This window comes from Arachis duranensis, chromosome 1 (genome assembly GCF_000817695.3).
Source record: "Arachis duranensis cultivar V14167 chromosome 1, aradu.V14167.gnm2.J7QH, whole genome shotgun sequence".
Classification (NCBI taxonomy): domain Eukaryota; kingdom Viridiplantae; phylum Streptophyta; class Magnoliopsida; order Fabales; family Fabaceae; genus Arachis; species Arachis duranensis.
Genome location: NC_029772.3, coordinates 98539712 through 98561115, shown reverse-complemented (window position 1 = coordinate 98561115; position 21404 = coordinate 98539712). Strand labels below are relative to the sequence as shown.

The 21404-nt window shown below is 34.6% G+C and overlaps 1 protein-coding gene across 3 annotated transcripts; it reads right to left on the bottom strand.

Moving 5' to 3' along the window:
• Window positions 1-371: 371 nt before the first annotated feature.
• On the bottom strand, window positions 372-12107 carry LOC107465986 (sister chromatid cohesion protein PDS5 homolog A). Of its 3 annotated transcripts, XM_052260873.1 has the most exons (34): window positions 11770-12107; window positions 10734-10937; window positions 10388-10569; window positions 10126-10252; window positions 9830-10048; window positions 9323-9539; window positions 9069-9214; window positions 8819-8961; window positions 8236-8385; window positions 8086-8134; window positions 7825-8016; window positions 6977-7159; window positions 6571-6725; window positions 6367-6493; window positions 6140-6289; window positions 5988-6044; window positions 5701-5837; window positions 5486-5603; window positions 5164-5298; window positions 4831-5027; window positions 4173-4329; window positions 3930-4073; window positions 3741-3812; window positions 3315-3663; window positions 3079-3233; window positions 2881-2973; window positions 2642-2721; window positions 2340-2391; window positions 2137-2223; window positions 1979-2004; window positions 1727-1783; window positions 1496-1635; window positions 896-1308; window positions 372-812 (listed from the first exon to the last, which is right to left on the bottom strand). In XM_052260873.1, exons 1-34 carry the CDS (start codon window positions 11860-11862, stop codon window positions 768-770), a joined length of 4851 nt encoding a protein of 1616 aa, XP_052116833.1. In that variant the 5' UTR covers window positions 11863-12107; the 3' UTR covers window positions 372-767. The 3 variants fall into 3 exon arrangements, with proteins under 3 accessions (XP_052116833.1, XP_015940459.1, XP_052116831.1); XM_016084973.3 differs by having other exon boundaries at window positions 3079-3663; XM_052260871.1 differs by having other exon boundaries at window positions 896-1299; window positions 3079-3663.
• Window positions 12108-21404: the final 9297 nt, after the last annotated feature.

The window sequence follows — 21404 nt, the reverse complement described above, 5'->3', positions numbered from 1 at the left end:
GACCAAACTTCCTCGGTGATCTGCTGTCACGGAAACTGGAAGAGAGCGTGTCACTTCACTAACAAATATTGATACTCAACATTCGTTCTTGCATTTTAATCATTTCTTATCAGTCTATTTTGAAATGCACAATTTACTAGTGAAAAATGTGTTCTATATCGTATATCATGTATAAATTAGTTCACTCACTCCAAATGCGTCCTTAATTTATTTCGTCCTGAGAAGGACTTCAGTTCTTAACAAAGAACAAAACGTTTATTAATTACTTGGTATACTCTCACTTAAATACTCCGTTTTCAATTTCATTAATTAAATTTCTTTCGTTTAAATATTTCATTATAAAAATTAAGCAAAAACATAAAGATGCTAAAGATGCAAACATAATTATCCAGCACGTATAGGTATAGCTGTACACATTGTTGATAGCCAGAGTCGGTAATGAATCATATGCTAAAGCTAAACCTATAACTTCCTCGGCCTAATACAAGATCATTTAGCAGTGTACCAAAAACAAAGGTCATCTCATTTAGCATGAACTTACTCCTAATGAACCTAGATGCGCCCTAAATATTTTCTTTTTACATTGTATAAAATTGCCATGGCCATTAACCAGTAATCACCAGGCATGCTAAGCACATTTATATTTTATGGTGTGTTAATAATAACTATGATATCCATCATCCAAGTTGGAGGTCATCTTCATTCTTGTTGAAACCTGTCACCTCTGTTGCTGCTGCTGGTGCTGCTGTCCATATTTGCTACAATGCTCACCGTTTTTTCCCTGACGTTGTCTTCCGATGTTTCCATTTGCTCTGCACCAGACAAACTCATTGATGAGCTTAGAACATGCAATAAAGAAAAGGGTTATAAGTACTGGAAAGGATAAATCATTTACCAAAGGAGCTTCATCATCAGAAATCTCAGCAACCCCGGCACCATCAAGGCTTGATGATATATGTGATTTCTCCATTTGTATAGGACTACCTCCCACATTGCTGTTATCCTGGTGCCCTTCAGAATCTGATTCTTCTTCTCCATGATCATTTTCTTTTGAAGCTTCACTTGATTGCTCCACTTCTCTTTCTTCACCATCAATGTCGTCTTGACCACCTTGTGGGATGCTCACATTGTCATCAGAAAGCCTTTCGCCATAATCCTGCTTCTCCTCATCTAATTCCTCTAAATGACTCCAGCTCTTCTTTTTCTGAAGCCTCCTTCCTCTTGAAGTTGATGTTGCTTTCTTCTTAGACTCGTTCTTTTTTGTTATGATTTCATCAGACACTTCAGCCAGTTCCTTTTCTGAACCATCTTCAAAAGAAATTTCATGAGACACTAGAAATACAAATACATTGAAAGTAGAATACAATTACCAGGTTTCATTCCAGCCTAAACGATGAATCAATCAACTGAATTTTCTTGATATACATACATAATTAAACGTGATTAGTCTGAACTCTAAGACACAAACACATAGGCCTCATTTAAGACGCAGTACCTGAGTCCATCTCACTAGTAGTTTCTTCAGGATTTGATACTTCAGAAGAATTTTTTACATTCTCCTCATGGAAATTACTTTTCAACGCATGTAGTTGCTCACGTCTTACAGGCTTTTTCGGAGATTGTTTACCAATTATACTACAGGACAAAGATAATGATTGAAGCGTTAAAAAATAAATAAATGAAAGAATCACAAATGTGCAAAAAGATATCAGTTATTTACACTCACCTTTTTTTTGTTCTTTTATCGGACCTTATGTTTGGACCTTTATGTTTGAACCCAGACCTATAAAACAAATTAAAAAGAAAAAAGAAGAGAGGGGGTGGCGGAAGTCAGCACACAAATTAAAATAGATTAACACGTACTTGGCCTTTTCATTTTCTAAGATATTATGATCATTCTCATAATTCATACACATTAAAACATCTAATTCATGCAGATAGAACCGAAATAAAAACTAACTTGTAAAGGAATACTTACACTTCAAGCGAAGAGGGTTTGAACTTCTGGAGGGGGGGAAAAAGTAAAAAGTGCATCAGATATTCAGATTTTAAATATAATTAATGTCTTTAAATGGAAACAAAAAATATTGGAAACAAGTCGGTGAAAGGTAGGAACAGCACAAAAGGAAAACCCACCTTTGAAGTCTTGCGACCCTTGTCAATGAGCTCCCACCGCTCTTTTTCCAAACGGAGTATTTCCACATCACCATCATCATATAATATCTTCAACAAGATGTGAGACAGGGAATTTGTATTAGAATTAAACAGCAGAAAGCAGAGGGGGAGAAGAAAAGGCAGTTTTTGGCATCATATAATTAAATTAGGTAAGTTCAGCATACCACATGCTTTCCTTTTAGTGAGTCATAAGACTTAACAGTGCCTCCATAAAACCTGCAGACCATCAATATACCATCATAAAGACTTCAATTGGAATGTGGCAGAGATGAAGAAAACTCTAACAAGCAATGTCTCCAGGGTTCCAACGAGGAAGATATTGAGTATGTCAGGTGGATAGCCAGATGCAAATATTTATTGCAGTATCCAAACGAATTGAAAATGCAAAACAAACATTTGAGAGATATATTGACATCAATAATTTGTTTTGCTTCTACATCATGATCTTATAATCATAAGCACTTACTTCTTATCCGAGGGCCACCAAACTTTAATTCTGCAACCAATTAGATCTTCAGTATCAATTTCATCTTCCTTCATTGTGCACTGTAGATAATATATCAAATCAAACGATCTGAATAAAGAGACTTGCAAGAATACAAATAATAACTGTGTGCGTGTCATTTAAGATACACACATTGCATAGGGTAATATTAAAATGCAAACCATTACAACATCAACTAAAATCCTGTATATAGTATTTACCATGGACAATCCTGCTGTAGTTTTTCGTTTCACCTTTTTTGTAGACCCTGCTGTATTTGACATCTTATTACTTCGTTTAAAACTATGGGAACTCTGCAACAGAGGGGAAAAGGAAAAATAAAAAAGAAGGCTTAAGTCTACAATGTAGATAAATTAGATTCCACATCAGCATAAATGTACTTGACCACAAGACTGCACCTTCATTTCATGATCATCAGGTTCGTCAGACTCATCATTATGATAGCTATCAGAGTGCTTATTTTTTCGTTTTAATGAGGAGACTAACAAGTCTTTGTCACTGCCTTTGACCATTTTTCTCTGCTTACTTTTGTTTTTTCCATCAGGCTCAACTCCTGCACTCAACATTAATTCAGCTTCAGGAAAGTCTTCTCCTAATACTCTTTGAGAAGTCTTAGAGGTAGATGACCGCCTACTCTTAGATGATGAGATAGGTGTAGTTTCTCCAGCTTTTCGTTTTTTACTTGATGATGAATACTCTGAATTCTTCAGTTCATTCTTACTCAAAGAATGTTCATGACCATTACTAGGTTCAAAATTGGTAGATACACCTGATTTATCCAAGTTATTTTGTTTGACTGGAGTTAAGATATCATCATCATTTTCAGCATCTTCCACTTCAGCTGTAACATTCTTACTCCTTTTCACCTTTTTGCCACTTGTTGCCTGAGCTTTTATGCGCTTCAACATCTTTCCCAGAGGCATGTCAGTTTCATCTTGTTCGTTGTCCTTTGAAGTTTCATTATCAGCAGACTCAGATGGAACCTGACATGCAAAAGCATAACCACATGGTCCAGAGTGAAAAGCACTAGAAGTTGACATAAACTTTGCATCACACTTACCACTTCTAGTTCAAGAGATTCAAAGTGAGTCAAGACACTTTCATCAGCCAACCAGGTTTTCACTTCACTTACCTGCCAGATGAATTCAGTTGCATTACTAAGCATTAATTCCATATGAAATAACTTAGCATACTGGAAGGAGAACCTTTATTTTTCTTTAAAAAAAAAAAAGATCCAAAGAAAGCATACCACGGTTTCATCTCCTTCTTTGTCAGATGCTTTGTACAGCATTGGAGGTAGAGGAACTGAAGGGGAAAATCCTTGTGAATCAACAACCTTTGGCACCAATTGCTTTGTTATTGCTAACGCAACGTCACATATTGCATGAGAATTCTGGACATTCATTTATCAGAAATGTAAGATTACACTCCCTTATCACTTGGGCTTTTACTAGTTTTAATGGTCAAAAGTTAAACTATATTTGTCCTCAACCTTTGATTTTGACGAATCAACTATATCTTCAGAACACTTGATATTCTCAAGAATAGAGGTGATGGTAGATATTGCTTCATTCTCTTTGTCAGTCATTGCTTCTGACTTGGCATCTACATATTTTTGCAGTATCATTGACATAACTAAGTGCAGCTGCCTGAACATTTGAAACACTAGCAATAAGCATATGCAACATAACATACTCCATCTCTCAAGTATTTTAAAAAATAATTCCTAGCTACTGAACCCAAGTTCCATTCCTAACCATATTTGAATTCAACACCACATACGCATCTAAATATTTGCTAAATACAAAACAAATCAGCAAAAACATAGACATGTAATGTAAGCATCAGAGCCAAAAAAGAACAAGTGCAGCTCAATATGCAAAAAGGAAAAACTTTTGAAGACATAAATTCAATACACATGGCTTTCTTCTTATCTTTCAAATTCAAACAGAAGAGAACCAAATATTAGCAATACAGGCATTAGTAAGCCACAAGTTGATTTGCACAGGACAAAACGTATATGAAATACCATAACATCCAAGCTGCCCTATTCCCCCCTTTTTCCAGATCTCTAGAATCTTCTCACACCCTTTTTGAAGAGTATATAAATACTCATCCAGCTCAAATTTCTTATTTGGGTAAAGTAGTACCGGTATATATTATCATATGCTCCAACATCCTTGCACTCATCAACATTTGGACATGAATTGTGAGCAAGTGCATGAACTAGGTGCGGAAGGATGCCTTCGGGATAAGTTGTTGAGGAGTTTGCATCTGATTGCACAGAAGGCTGTCGTGTCTTTGCTTGGTGTAGCATTTGAATAATATCAGCCAGGTTCTGTTTATCCTGCATTAACAGAGACAAGTCATCATAAAAACACAAAGTTGACGTCAAAGCTAGGAAAACTTAAAATTGCAAAGAAGGCATTATTTATCAACAATTTACCTAAAACTTGAAAATTACAAAAGACAGAATTTATTACCTCGACAAAGTCCTCTGGCTTAGATCTAAATAGGTTGAACAAAAAAGCACACGCATATTTGGCATCCAAAAGATGTTCTTTTATATATTGGTGAACTTTACTTAAGAAAATCTTCCTAGCTTGATGGAAGTTGATCTGCAAGAGTCAAAACAGAAAGAGAAACAAATATTTCTACATTGAAATGAAAACTTCAATAAATGAATTACTGTTTACAAATATGGTAGTAGTAGTCTTGAATCTTCATAATAATTAGGTGGGGAAGGAAAAAAAACACACACAAACGTTCATGAAAAAGATTAACTACACAGAAAAAGGAGCTCACCTCTGATACCCTTAGAGTTAGGTGGAATAGATTAACAGGTATCTTATGATCCCACAGCCTTGATAAACGAAGAACTGCTTTTGCAGCAGCAAGCTTTAAATGGGCCTTATCAACTGAACTGCAAGAGAGCATCAATGAATACCCAGTATTTGAACCCACAATTCAATTTGAACTAACTTAAATGTGTATATATACAACTCTGAAGCTTATAAAACCTGGACTGTAGCTCTCTTGAAATTTCACCATGAGATAGGATGTTCCTAAGTATATCCAAAAGACCATCTATATCAGGACGAGCATGGGCATCTTTAACTGGCAAGTAGCTCTGTACTAAGGTTTTAATGCCGTATATCTGTAGCAAAGAAAGTAAAAAAAGGGTAACATAGAGTATAAATTATTAAAAAAGAACCAAACTTACAAACATATTCAATATATCAAATTACAGAGCACAAAAAGCTATCCTAAGTATCTCCAATAGCAAAAGACTATTCTTCATACCAACCTTCAACATACAAATATCACTTCTATCATCCCAAGATTCTCTCGTGCGATCTTCTTTCTGAAACAGAGAAAGATGTGTTTGTATGAAAATCAATTATTTCAATGCTTGTTCCATTAAAAAGCACACCATTCAGAGGGACACCAAAGGCTTACACTATCACATCTCAGAATCTTGTCTATAATAAATTCTTTGACTTCACCCTCTCTAGTTTCAAAGATAGATATTGCGGTCTGAGCAATACATCCCAGAGATTGCAGCACTGCAGGCAGATGTTGTTTCTGTTGCAGCATATCTACAAGTTTCTGTATATAAGGTGGGAAAGAATCAGAATATTATAAAACATGAGTATATTTATAATCAATGAATTAACCATATAAACCTTGTATAGAACAGAGAGAGGTTTGTGGCTGTCATCCTTTGATATTGCAGCCAGTGCATAGACAGCTAACTTGGCCTGTCTTCGACTACCTTCTAAACATAGTCTCTCCAATATAAGCTCTACAGAACTGGAAGAAATAAAGAGATGGTAAGAAAATTATGTGAAAAGTTTGGTTTAAAACTTTAACAACCTTAACAGGAGAACCTTGAAGTAACTGCAAGTTGTTCACGAATAGTAGCACCAGCCTTGGCTAACACACGCAAAGCACCCTCTTTAATCAAATCATCATTTTTCTTGAGTAAATTCACTAGCTCCTCCTCACTGCCAGTAAGAAGAAATGGACTGACACGAGCAATCATCTGCAGTTTACAATGAGTGTAGTTAACGAAGAAGAAGAAGAACAAGAAACGCAAAAAGGGAGGGATAATGCTGACTTTTTAATTTTCATGTCTCACAACTTTGTTCAGTAATCTTATGGAAATAAACCTTGCAATTTTGAAAATATTTTGACGCCAGTTAACAACTATTTAAATATAAATCACACCCAAAGACATCAAATAATGTTCAAGAACTAAATTTAATCAAGGACACCAAGAAGCTGTGTTCTTACCACCAGTATATTCATGCAAGATAGTGTATGCTGAGCACACTCAGCAGATTTTTGAGCAGCTGTTTCTGAAAGAATTGCTTTTACATGCTCCTTGTTGAAAAGCATATAGGAGCACTTCACAGAAAAAGTACTCAGAAATTCATAGAGGCGATGCTTCTCACCAAGAATTTTGAGCAAATCACCCTGCAAACAAAAATACATAAATAAATACTTTAAATCAACACATAACAAATTACAAGCTAGAGTTTCTTTCTTTACACACAAGGAAAAGAAACTATACTGGTTTGAATAACTACAGCAATGACATCTATGCAGTTCAATCGGTCTCGACCTAGAAAAAGCATTCTTACTGGCTAGAGAAAAGCAGTCCTAGAGACAGATATACAAGCATCAAGTTGTAAATTCATTAAAATGTTGGACTTAAATTTACTTTAATCTAGTTGGTAAAACAGCAGTTTGACTTGTCCTAGCATCAGTTGATAAAAACATTAAATTATGATCAAACTGTGATTCATGCTCAATTATAATGTTAAAAATGGCTACAATTAACTGGAAGAGTGAATGAGAAAATTAATGAGGATTATTGCCAAAAAGCACCAGAAAGGCACAGTAATTAGCATTTGGCAGTGCAATGTATGGTAGCAAACGAAGATGCCAATGGCAAAGGGATAAAAAATAACCCCTCAAATTCATGAAGCCAGCGGATGAAATATATCAGAGGAATTGAATACTGCCTTCAAATATTTAGTAGTTCTATGTTCAACGATTAATGGCCAAACAGTTTTAACATGTTTATAAAAATAAATATCTCTGAAACCGTCAGTATCTGTAAGTTATAGACTATTTACCTGGTAAACACGAGCTTGGTCAATGCTAGTATTTGGATCCACAAGATTTGTCAAAATCTTCCAGATATTAGCATCTTTTAATTGATGAAGAATCTGGAAACTTTCTTCAGCCTTTATAGGGTCAATAAATGAACGAGACATCACTCGGAAACAGAACAAAATCTTTTTTTGGACCATGGGAACATCTTTACCCTGCGTTTAAATAAGAGTCAATCCTTTCTGCCCATCAATTTCCCTTTGAAAAGTTCCAAAGTCACATACCTGACTTGTCCGCCTCAGAGATAGATACTTCTGCATCTCTTGTTGTAACCTGCTACCAAAGAGATTCTGTTAAAACTAAAATTTGATTTACATACTGATATCAGGATGCCAGGTGCAGTACAAGCCTTCACAAAGGTCAACCAATCTTACCTGCTTTTCTGTTCCAGCATCTTTTCAAAAGCCTTGACCTCAACTTTATCAAATAAAGAAAAAATCCCAATCCATTGCTTAACATGTTCACTGACTGAAAACTCTGCAGGAAACAGGGACCCACACAGAACAGATTCAATTATATCTGACCTGCAGAATGTAGGAGAAAGGAAAAAAGAGAGTGAGAGAGAGAGAGAGACCAACAACTATAACACCAGTAACTAAATGAAAAGAAATAACAGAAAACCAAACCAAAAAGGAGAAGAGGGAAACAACATGGAAGTCATTGATCCTGAACACCCCCAACTCTATGAAAGAAATAACATAAAACCAAACCAAATAGGGGAAGAAAGCAATAACAGGGAAATCATTGATCAAATGTAACAGAAAAATAGAGTGTGCCCAAATACAAGAAGAAATCTTCAAAATCATAATTACTAAATATTATAACAAGAAAATAGAAACTCAAGATATGAGTGTTACTGGTATCAGTACAACTACAAGTATAACCAATGTATAAAAAGGAATAAATTTTGATTCACATGATGATAGAGATGAAGAATTAAAAGCACAAGTGTTTCACCTGAAATCTTTATCATAGAAACATCTAAGGATCTTCCCAACAATCCAGTTATATTCATTAAGATTGACATTGTCAGAGCGCTTCTCACAAATAATTTTATACATGTCAGCCAATCTCTCCAATGTGTACCTTTTAACAAGTAGCTGCAAATGCAAAACAAAATAAGGATCAAGATACCTTAGTTGAAATCATCAAACAATGAATTAAGAAGGAAACAAAAACAAAAATAGACACATAAATCTATACATACAGATTTGTCACGAAGACGTTCTGCAACAAGTTTCACAGTTTCAATTGGAACTGCATTCGGTGAATGACATGCTACATCACAGATAACAGCCACAACTTGCTTTCGGACATTTTCATCAAAATCCAGTAGCCGCTCACATAGGGAAGCTAAGTTTGACCCAAATACAATCAGTACATATAGACAACAATAGCAACAACAACAATAATAGTATTGATACTATAGTAAAAGAATGGTGGTGTGCTTAATGCACTCACATAATATTTGAGGAGATTCAGCTCTAGAAGGATTGGACAACAAACTTTTCTTAACATGCTCAAGGACAGACATGCGAACCTCAACAACTCTATCAGCCAACCTCTTCAAAAATTCTAAAAATATAGGCTGAAATGCTTCAGGAAAGGAAGATCCAGGAAGAGTAATTATGTTGCCAACCAAATTCACTGCTTTCAAACGGGTTTCCAGCTGGTCAGTCTACAAATTATCAAATTACATGTGAGAATCCGGACATCAAGATGACACGCAAGAATAAACAATTCTGTTAATGTCATGAACTAGATTAATTAGGGTGAAAAAAAGCTCCAGTAATGACTCTGATATAACAAGTTTAAACATTTCAAAGCTAGAACCTCCACAAAGCACAAAAAGATAAAAAAATAAAATAAAATTTCACAACGGAAACACTTCATAGAGCAATAAGGAACTTGTAAATAAATGATAATCTGTTTAAAAAGACAGTGTCAAGGTAATAAATCACTACTCACCAGTAGCTCCCCCGTCACGTAAGGGAGAACTCCAGATAGCATCTGAGGAGCACAGCAATATAGGTCATAGATAACACCGTGATATTCAACTTGACTGTTCACCAGCTTGTCATCTCCGGACATTAGCGATAGCAAAAACTGTTTAATGCTGGGTTCAAGTTTTCCTATGCATTGCTGTATGACATTCATAGCAAGCTTCCTTGCAGCCATAGTACCATCCTGGAATTAAAATTTCTTAAATATAGTTTCTTAATATCTGCCTTTAACAGGAGAAAGAAATTACATAAAGTACTTACTTTTTTTTCATGACCTAATGAAGACAATATAATAGATAAAAGATCGTCGCGGATATCCTCACTCTCTTCTAAGAGAACCACCATTATAGTTTGCATGGAGGACAGTACACTTTCTGGATGATCATCTCTGAGCATGAAACAAAATATTCATGCAAGACTCATAACCCAAAGAGAATGTTTAATCAAAAAAATAATTAAAGGTTTTATTATAAACAAGCATATCACGCAATTAACCACTTGGCAGATTTTATGATAAACTAACCTGGCAACAGCAAAGAAAGTACTGAACATTTCATTCACAAGATCATCACATTCAAGATCTAACATTACAACACAAGATCTATATTTTGCAAGAGTCTCCAATATAACAACTCTTCGGCCAAAGGAAGGACCATTAGTGTCGCTTAGACCTCTGAAAGTGCCCACAATCAAGTGAAAGGTTTCCTGTAAAGAGATCTTTCCAAGATTAGGTAGGACAAAGGATAACGGTAATTATTTTCCAATTTCTTTTTAAACTTCAGCTGAAACTAAACGGGAAACAATTGTACTTTCAAGTTGTAAATGAGAAGATGATTCATGATTATAGGGTATTAGAGAAGGGAAGGTACCTTTAGAATATCATCACTATAAGGAGCTTCAGGGGCAGTGATTCGAGTTATTTCACACACACAGGTTGCAACTAGAAGCTTGACATCTTTATCTTGGTGCTTCAGCAATTCTGGCTTAACAATTGCATTAAAAAAGGGCTTCATTGACTCCAATGTTGAAACCGAAGGTGACTGATCCAACTCAGCAAGGCATGTACTTGCTTGCTACAAGTAAGAGGGAGAGAAAAGTGAGAAGGGGAACAGCAGTTGACAACACAAAAAGGGCATATTAACTTTCTAGCAAAAACTACGTTTGTAAGACTACATCTATATAAACTTCAACGGTAACATATGAAACTTCAACAATCCCTCATTCACCAATCACAGTCCAATATATGTTTCTCTCTTCATCTTGCTGTTTCTTTATGCCATAATCCATCTCAAGTAAACAAACTTTCAAGCACAATAGCATTTTAAAAATAACCCCAATTTCTCCCTTTTCCGCATACATGGACTTATTACATTCACATCCACAAACTTAAGTTGCAATTTTCAGCATCTTTATCCATTGCTGCCCAGTTTTCTTCACATCCCGAATATATTAAACTTATTAGAATCAGAGCACAAGATCATTATAATGGTCAGTCAATTCAGCAATTTCCCTTGATTTAGCACACAATACTGGAGCACCTTACACCTTTCCTACCACTCAAGCATTAACCTAAGAAGTCGCAAGATTCTTCACAAGCTTACTCGACATTAAGACAAGCCTCAACTAATATATAGCAAATTCAAACCAACTAATTGCACTTCTCGTTTCCCAGTTGCAGGAAACACCGTTGAAATAAAGCAGATGCCATATTCCCACTTTCAAACAAACTTCATGACCATGAAGAAGAGAAGCGTTAAATTTGGACTAAGCCCACCGATATCGAAGGCATTTGAGCTAATAATTATAATTATAATTATATATAAATAAATAATAATTAACGAGAAATAAGGAAGCCGCCTAAAGAGATTGAATTGCGAGAAGAGGGAATCGGAATGGGGAAGGTACCTTCAAGAGCTTGATAAGAACGTCTTTGGAGGAAGGAAGGGTGTCAAGCTTGGATCCCAGCTCCTTGAGCTGCACCTCCGCCTTCTCAGCCATAATTTCCTCCGTCGACTAAATCGACACGTCGTTTCGTTTATTTTCTTTTCAATGCTCTTTCTCTTTCTGTTTCATGAAGACCAAGCTTCAGCTTCAGACTTTAGTCTCAGTGGAAGAACAACAACCAAAGAGGGTTTTCTAATTGCAATTTTAATTTTGTTTCTTTCTTTCGTGTGTCTTCTCCGCTGTACCCACCGGCCTTCCCATTTTCGGACACCAAAACGAAATTAACTCTAATTGTTATAACTAGTATTTTGTTATTTTATTTATTTCTCTATTCTTATTGTTATACAAGCCATGCTGGCTTATTTATTTTTATATAAATCTCTCTTTTTTTTGCAGTGATACCACTACTTCGGAAGATATTTTCATATCAATCCTCTCCAGTCTTCCCACGACCCCTCCAAAAACCAAAAAGCAAGTAAATCTTTTAAAATTTTTGCTGCGTGTGCACCGCTTGAATATTTTGGCTAGTTATCCTTTTTTTTTCCCCTTCTTAAGTCGATGCCACAGTTGCTCGTTATTTTTCATTGGCTCAGCACCTGAACACTGCGGTGGCATTAAATCGTAAAAATCAACATGTATTTCTCCTCAGGAAAACCTCTTTTTTCCTTTTGTTTTTTACTTTAGCCACCATCACTCCTTCACTCGGATTTTCTCTTGAAAACTGATGTTTCTTGTTGAAAATTTTAGAGTTAGCTCGTGGAATTTTCTAAATTTATATTTTCAAGAAATGGAATCAAGTTGATTTGGTCTCAAATTTATTTTTATATAGATTTAATTGAATTCGAGTTGACTTGAATGAACTCATTTAAATTCGTGAGTTTGTGACTTTACCTATTTTGAGCCAAACTGATGTTGTTTGAGTTTAAAAAAAAATTATTATTTACTGTCTTACTTTAATATTTTTAATTTGTATCAAACTATTCTTTCATCTTATAATAAAAAAGTCTCGCAATCCACAAATTTAACCTAATAAAATATATAAATTTAGTTGCAAATTTATAATTTTAGTATTTATTATCTTATCTTATCTTTATTTTATCATTCGTAAACAATACTCTATATATATTTAATTTTACCTTCATAATTCAATTAATTAACAATCAATAAAAATTTTTCATCTTTTCTTTTTTTTCTTATTCTTTCACAATTTTATTATGGTACCAGAACTCCTCTTGAGTGCTGCTAACATCCATAAATAAACCAATCAATTCAGATCCTAAAATCCCTTCAACCTCCCCTCCCACTATGAATAATCAACCTTCTAATTTAACTCAAAGCAATCTTTTTCGAATTATTGAACTGTCTCCCTACTCTATCCTAGATCAAGGAGAAATGGCACGCCAACAACTTTATCAAGAGCCTCTTTTAAACCTTTTATCAGTCAAACACTTTTTTTCATGACACTTTCTTCCAATAAAAAAAACTCATCCTTCAAACCAACTTAGGTTTTTGTCAAATTCAATTACTCATTATCTTTGTTTTTTAAGTACTTTTTCTATTGTTAACAAATTTTCAAATCGAGATTCATTCTTAAACACTTAGATCATTAATTCTAGTGTCACAGATCACATTGCATCAAATTTGTCTTAGTTTATTTATTACACATAAATTTCTCCTATTATTATTCATTTACCAAAATGGTTTTCAAATTACTATTTCTTATAAAGGCATTGTTTAATTTTCACTATCTTTAATTCTTCATGATGTTCTTTATTTATCTCATTTCAATTTTAATATTATCTCTATCTCAAAAATTACATCAGCACTCAAATGTGTACTAACTTTTCATCTTCTTCTTGCACTTTACAGAGCAACAATTTGGGGGCGATTGATTTGGGCATAATGAGAGAGGGATTATATCTCCTTGAACCCAATTTCAGTAAAAATCTATCCACTGCATATTCCATAAATTTCATCCAATTCCCACCCATTACATCTTCAAATATATGGCATTTTCGTTTAGGACACCTTTCTGGACAAAGACTTAATCATGTATATAAACATCTTCTTTTTATCTCTATGCATCATTATGAGACTTGTGATATTTGTCATCTTTCTAAGTAAAAGAAACTTTCATTTTCTCAATGTTTTAATAAAGCCAATGCAAGTTTTGATTTATTATTTTGATATTTGGTGTCCGTTTCGACAAAATTTTATTAATAATTATAAATATTTTTTACTATTGTTGATGATTTTAGTCGCTTTACATAGGTTATTTTATTGAAATCAAAAGGGAGAAGTGCAAAATCATGTAAAAAGATTTATTACTTTAGTTAAAATACAATTCAACTATAAAGTCAAAGCTATTCGTTCCGATAATGGAGCAGAATTCATTTTACATGATTTTTATGCTTCAAAGGACATTATTCATCAATGTAGTTGTGTTGAAACTCTTTAACAAAATAGAGTGGTAAAACCAAATATCAGCATATTTTGAATATAACTCATACTCTTATGTTTCAATCTAATTTACCATCATCTTTTTGGTCTTATGTTGTTAAACATGCTGTTTATTTATTTAACAGAATTACATCATTCGCAATTAATTTTAAAACACTATTTGATATTTTATTTAATCATCTACCAAATTATCATGACCTTAAAGTTTTTAGATGCTTATGTTTTGTTTCTACTCTAATGACAAACAGATCAAAATTTGATCTAAAAGCCAAAAAGGCTGTGTTTATTAGTTTTCAACATGATTTTAAAGGATATATTATTTATGTTTTAGAAGATAAAAGAATTGAGATTTCTATAAATGAGATTTTTTATGAAATGATCTTGTCCTTAGTTACCAAAAATGTCCAATTCTATATACTCAATCCAACATTGCCAAACACGCCTTTTCAAAAATAATATTCAGTTAGTCTTCCAGTTGAACCCTTCTATCCAATTCTTCCTTTTCTCCAACAACACCTCTTTTTTTTTACTGTCGTGTCCTACCCAAATCGAACCCATGACCCCGAATCTATTTCAAGTCATACAACCTCCCCTCTTTCTGCAATAGGCACTAACCCATCATCACCTCTTCATCCCACGTCACCTGAGCAACCCCGTATTTATCATTTTGACCGACTTTACTGACCTCTAACATATCTCTCTGATTACTTGTGTAATTCTTCTCTCACATCCACAAATTTCTCTCCCTCAATGTTTCGTTATCCTCTATCTTCAGTTATATCTTTTTCTTCTCTTTCATCTTCTCATCATAAGTTTCTTTTATCTCTACATTCTGATGTAGAGCCAAAATCTTTTAAAGACGCCAATCAACACTCTAATTGGCGTAGTGCCATGAAAGATAAACTAGATGCTCTTGAGTTGAACAAAACTTGGCGTCTTGTTGATTGCCCTATAAGCATTAAGCCAGTTGGCTGTAAATGGGTCTATCGCATTAAACGCAAGTCTGATGGTTCAGTTGATCGATATAAAGCATGCCTTGTGGTTAAAGAGTTCACTCAGACTGAAGGTGTTCAGTTCTTGGAAACCTTCTCCCCCTGTTGTCAAGCTTGCCACCATCAGATTAATTTTGGCATTGGCTTCTATAAAGTATTGGCCCATACATCAGTTGGATGTCAATAATATGCTTTTTTACATGGAGATATTTTTGAAGATATTTGTATGCCACTCAATAATTAAGTCAATTTATGACATCTCCTACTGAATCTCATCTTCAAGCTACCAAGTAAGTGTTATGATATCTGAAAACTAGTTCCGGCAAAGGACTTTTTTTTCCAAGAGAATCAGAAATTTAGCTTCTCGGCATCGGTGACTCTGATTGGGCCAGATGTCCTGACACTCAACAATCTTTAACAGGCTATTGTTTCTTATTAGGCAGTTCTTTAATCTCTTGGAAGAGCAAGAAACAAAACCACCGTTGTCCACTCATCTACTAAAGAAGAATATCGTACACTTGCCAACACAACTTGTGAACTTCAATGGACACTAAATGTGTTATAATTTTTACGCATCTCTCCTATCCGCCCACCAGTTTTATAGTGTGATAATCAGAGTGATGTTCATATTGCTGCTAACCCAATTTTTCATGAACGAACCAAACATTTAGAGGTTGATTGTCACTTGGTTCGACAAAAAGCTCAAGCTGGAGTGATGAAACTTCTCTCCATTCCCTCTTCTGGGTAGCTAGCTGACATCTTCACCAAGTCTGTCTTTTCAACCCTTCCATCTTAATCTCAATAAGCTTGGTGTTCTTGACATCGTCCAACTTGTGCGGACGTATTAAACCATTCTTCCACCTTAACCCATGACAACAATAAAGAAGTCTCACGGCCCATAAATTCAACCCAATAAAATACATAAACTCAATTACAATTTTAGCCTTTATTATCTTATCTTATCTTTCTGTTATCTTCTTATCTTATCTTATCTTATCTTTTGTAGATAATACTCTATATATATTTAGTTTTACCTTCATAATTCAATCAATAAACAATCAATAAAAAATCTCCATCTTTTCTTCTTTTTCTTTTCTTATTCTTTCACAATTTTATTAGTTTTTTTTTCTTCATGCTTCCCAACTAACTTCTTCCTTCATCCATCCTTCTTCATCGATCACTTATTTCGGTTTTATTTCGCTTTTTTTTTTTGCTATGGTTGCATGTGCTTATGAGCTTTTACTCCTAATTTAAATTTCTAACTTCTAACTCATATTTTTGCTTTATGTCTGTGCTTTTAGGGTTGATTCAAGTCTTATTTTTATTTTGTGTTTTGTGTTTGTAGTTTGTTTCATACTTATTACATAATTATAAAAGATATGGATATACTTATTATAATTTGAATTATTATTTTAGTTTATTATATTTTATTTGGTGAAATTATTATTTTATATTATTTTAATTTATTATGTGTTATGTATTTGTTTTATCGATTTTTAACAAATTGAAAGTGGTTTGATATTTAATGTCTAAAAGTAAAATTTATTCTTCTATGAGTATCAGATTTTTAAAGTGCATTAAATGACCTTTTAGATTAAAAAAAATAAAAGGAAATATGAAAGATAAACAAAATAAATTTTAAAAATAAATTGACTAAATTTGAAATAATATGCATTAAATTTAAATGAAACAGTAAAATGCCTTCAATTAGATTAAAGAATTTTTAAAATTGAAAATAAAGTACTGAAACTTAAAATTAAACAAGGAAAAAAGATAACTATTGCTTGAAAGATAAATTTGCATGGAAAGTAAAGGTTACAGAAAATTTAAATAGAAATTTAAAATGTGGAAGGAACCCTACAGAAAAATGACTCAAATACAGACTCCAAAAATTTCTGAGATGTGAGTGTGCTTGAGTGTTTTTTTAAGCAAAGTTCCAACCACTTTTTCATTGATCTTTTATCTATTTATAAAATGACCAATCAGATTCAAGGGTAACTCCCACATATGCTGGTATTCGAGTAACTGTTCCACTCCTTTTGCACAATGTAAGAACCGAGCTCAATTAACCGTTTAATTTAGTGATTAATATTGCCCAAATCAAGTTCCAAAAGTTAGAGTGAGAATTCAAGGATTTAAATGTGATTTTAGGAGTCAGCAGATTTTTCTGAGTCAGAAAATGTGTTTTTTGAGAAAAACCGTAAAAAACTACGAACCGATAGTCGAACCGATTGAACCGGTTCAAGTCTACCCGATACTATGCGAGGAAAAGTGAAAACAGTCGAAAACCTTAGAAAAATATTAGAAATAGAAAATCGGGCGTTAGTGTTAAAAGTTTGGCCTAAAGTTGGGCCGAACGGGCTAAAAATGCTAACGGGTTGGACCGGGCCCAAGCCCAACATATATAAGGTTCATTTAATGAACCCAAACAGCCAAACCACACTAACAAACACACACACCCAGCTCAAAGAGAAGGGGAAGAAGAGAAATCCTTGAACACTATTCACTTTAATCTTCCCAAGCTCATATCTTAAGCTATAGAGCTTCGATCGCTGTATCGTTTGTGGCTATGCGTTCCTTGTGAAGAGCTCTACAAAACCCACCCAAGAAACTAGTAAGGAAAGCTCGAATCTCTCTCAGTTCTTCTCCTCAAAGTTTCGAGTTTTAGGGTTTTTGGCTAAGTGAGGTTTTGTGATTTTTAGGTGTTTAGGTACACTCTAACCTTTGATTGATGTTGGTTTTGGTTTTCAAAACTATTGGGCCAGGTAAGAGGCATTGAAACTCTTGTGAAATTTCAATTATAATGAGCCCTAGGTTGATTTGTGATGTTTTATGTATATATAGCTTGATTATGGTGAGTTTGGAGCTTGTTGATGATTGTTGATGCTTGCTGGAGATTCTTGGTGGCTTAGATTGTGACTGAAAGCTTATCTTGGGCTCAATTTGAGGTTTTAGTGCATATTGGAGATCGGCCAAGGTATGGTTTCGGTTTCCTCTATGTAGTATATAATATCCATGAACACTTAGGCTAGTGACCCATAGGATAGGTTTGAACTTAATATGGTTGATGAGTTGTTGAATGTTGCTGTATGATGATTTATGATGGTATGATGATGATGAATAATAGTACGGATTTGAAAAGTAGATTGGTATGATTAATGTAATGTTGAGGTTGATGAAATGATAAATTTGAATGTGGATTGTTTATGAGTGTTATATAGTTGATGTTGAGGTTTAGAAGGATGAAATGAGAAGGGATATGTGGCAAGATTGGTAAAATATGACACAAAGGGTAGATTGGGATGAGAAATGGAGTTTTGGAATGGTTTGGTATGGTTTTGGTTGTATTTTACAAGAAATTGTGAAAGTTGTGATTTTGGATAAAAGTTGATTTTTAGTGAGTTTTGTCTGATCATAACTTATGCCTCGGTTTTTAAAATCTATTGAAACTAGTTTAGAATCAAAGTTCATTGAAAACTCTTCGAATCGATATAAAGTTTGTAAAATTTGGAATTTTATAGAGGGAGTTATGATCATTCAAAGATTGGTGTTAAAATTTGAAATTCTGCAGAGTTGCAGAATTGTGATTTCTGGTGTGTGTGCACGCACACCTCTGCGAAATCTTCATCCTGTGTGCACGCACAGACCTGTGCGTACGCACACGCAGAGGCAGGCAATCTATTTGCAGCGTACGCACAGCGCTGTGCACCGCACACGTTGGGAAGGCCAGTCTGTTGGGGGCGCCGGCACAGGTTGTGCGAGTGAACAGGCATTGTGAATTTTGGCATCTGTGCATATGCACACTCCTATGCGTACGCACACGTCTTAAAACTCTCCAGAGCGTGCACGCACACCCCTGCGCGTACGCACACGCCCTGTTTCACAAATTTAAATTTTGTTTTCAACTACTTCACCTTCCCAACAAGGTTGTAAGCTTCTATAACACCATTTTAAGGCATTTGGGCTTAATTTTGAATATGGGAATATGGGAAATAAGCTAAGGGTTTTAGTTGATGATTATTATGAAAAACTAGAAAACGGAGGTTTAGGTTTCTAGTGTACTAGGGATGGGTTTGGTGGAGTGAGAAAAAGGAATGGAGATATTGAATTGACAGTGGTTGAGATGAGTCGAGGACTCGGAATGAGATGATGGATCCATGATATATTGCAAATGTTTTCTGAAAACCACTGATGTATCATTTGTATATTGAGACTATGAGACGCTATGCGTCCGGCAGGGACGGCGGTTGGATCCCGCCTGTCGAGGTAGTGGTGGCAGTGTAAGGGTGGCGGTTCGTCCCGCTTGTGTTGAGATGTGAGGTCAGTGGCAATAGTATCCCGCTCGCATCCCTTCGGATCAATAGAGCGTACAGGCGCAAAACCCTGAATAGTGATCTAAGCACTATATCTTGAGGGTTCCCATATGATGATTCCGAAGGGCAACATCTCCATGGAGATGTGTCGGGTTGGCAGTTGAACCGACAATGTGATATCACAGCCAGTAGGGCAGGCATTCATCATGTGCATTTTCTATCTGTTTGTATGCTTTGCCGACTTGATATTGTTTTCCTATTTGTATAACCTGTCTAATTTCTATTTGAATTAATTGTTATATATGCTTCTACTTATGTTTTACTTGTATTGTATATACTTTTGTTTTCTACTAGGTTTGAGGAGGTTCGGAAGGCGGTGGCAATGGGATCGCATGGAGGATAGGTTGGTGAAGGCTGTGGGACAGCGGTGTTTGGTTAGAATAGAAATCCCCTAAGATAGAGTACCCTGTTTATTTATGTTAAGGTTTTATATAATTATGTTTTATTATTTTAGTATGCCTTAAGTTTGAATCTTGTAAGGGATTTGGAGTCTAGGATTGCCTTTGGCATCCCGGGGTCTTATATCACTGGGCACTGTTACTATAATGAGAATCTCCGGTTCTCATATCATATTTCTGTTGTTGTTTTCAGATGCAGGTCGCAACCCACCTCGGTGAGTTGCTTTGGGTGGTGACAGAAGCGGAGGATCCGGATATCTTTTTGGAGTCCTTTTGATTTATTTTGTTTATACATCTCTCACTTTTGTATTTTATTTTGCCTAGAGGCATGTATTGAGAGAACAAAAGTTGTATAAGCCATTTTAAACTTCAATTTCTTTTGTCTATATATTTGGCTAGCCGACTTAAACTCTGCGAGCCGTGACTAGGTCCTTATAATATTATACTATTATATCTTGGTATATTACATCTGTTTCTTGTGCTTTTTAAGTTAGTAGTTTCGCTAGTACTTATGAGCTTTTCAAATCCCGTTTTTGAGTTGTACCCTTCATCAGGCTTCTAAATAATATTATTTCTTCTATATATTATATGTATGAGCTTAGAACTGTCGTAATCTTTGATTAACCTTTGCTTTACGACGCGAGGTAAAGTTTAGACTAATTAAGGTGTTACACACAATGTGAGTAACTGCTAAAATAAACTTCAAATAACCAATTTATTTTTCGATTGAGCACATCGACTATCTCCTCGACTTAATCCATTGACTGGCTCCTGCTTCTCATTCCTTGACAAATCTTACTCGATACAGCCTCCATTTCTCGAAATAAAATTCCATTATATTTCGAGTATGACATTTCTCGAAGCTAGATATTTTTTATCAACAGTATTAATTCTATATTATTATGTGTTATGATAAACTTATACTAATTTACAAATTCAGTCAATGAATCGAGTTTCACAAGTTGTTATACTTGCAGATAGGACTGAAAATGAGTGAAGTCAGCTCATGAGCCAGTTCGAGTTCGACTCATTAATAACTCAATAAGCTAAACTCGTAAGGTGGTGAGCCGAGCTTGAACATGAAATTGAGCTCATAAATTAAATGAGTCGAGTTTGGATAAACTCAGCTCATTAGCTCGTAAGCTAGTTCGATTATATATAATATTAAAATTATAGATTAAATGCATATAGGATATGCGTATTAATAATTTAATATATATTATATATAAAAAATAATAATATATAATTTTACATATATATTAATATTTTTATTTATTTAAAATTTTATAGTATTTTTCTTTGGTTGAGTCGAACTTGAGCTTACGAAATAAGTTTGATTGTTAATGAGTCGACTTGTGAGCCAAACTTAATTT

Excerpts from the sequence above, each read along its gene's own strand:
- LOC107465986 (XM_016084973.3), bottom strand. The coding sequence starts at position 11,862 with ATGGCTGAGAAGGCGGAGGTGCAGCTCAAGGAGCTGGGATCCAAGCTT. Across the intron at positions 9,540-9,829 it reads ACGTGACGGGGGAGCTACTG|ACTGACCAGCTGGAAACCCG; the intron begins GTGAGTAGTGAT and ends GATAATTTGTAG. Across the intron at positions 5,838-5,987 it reads GTGATATTTGTATGTTGAAG|ATATACGGCATTAAAACCTT; the intron begins GTTGGTATGAAG and ends TCTTTGCTACAG.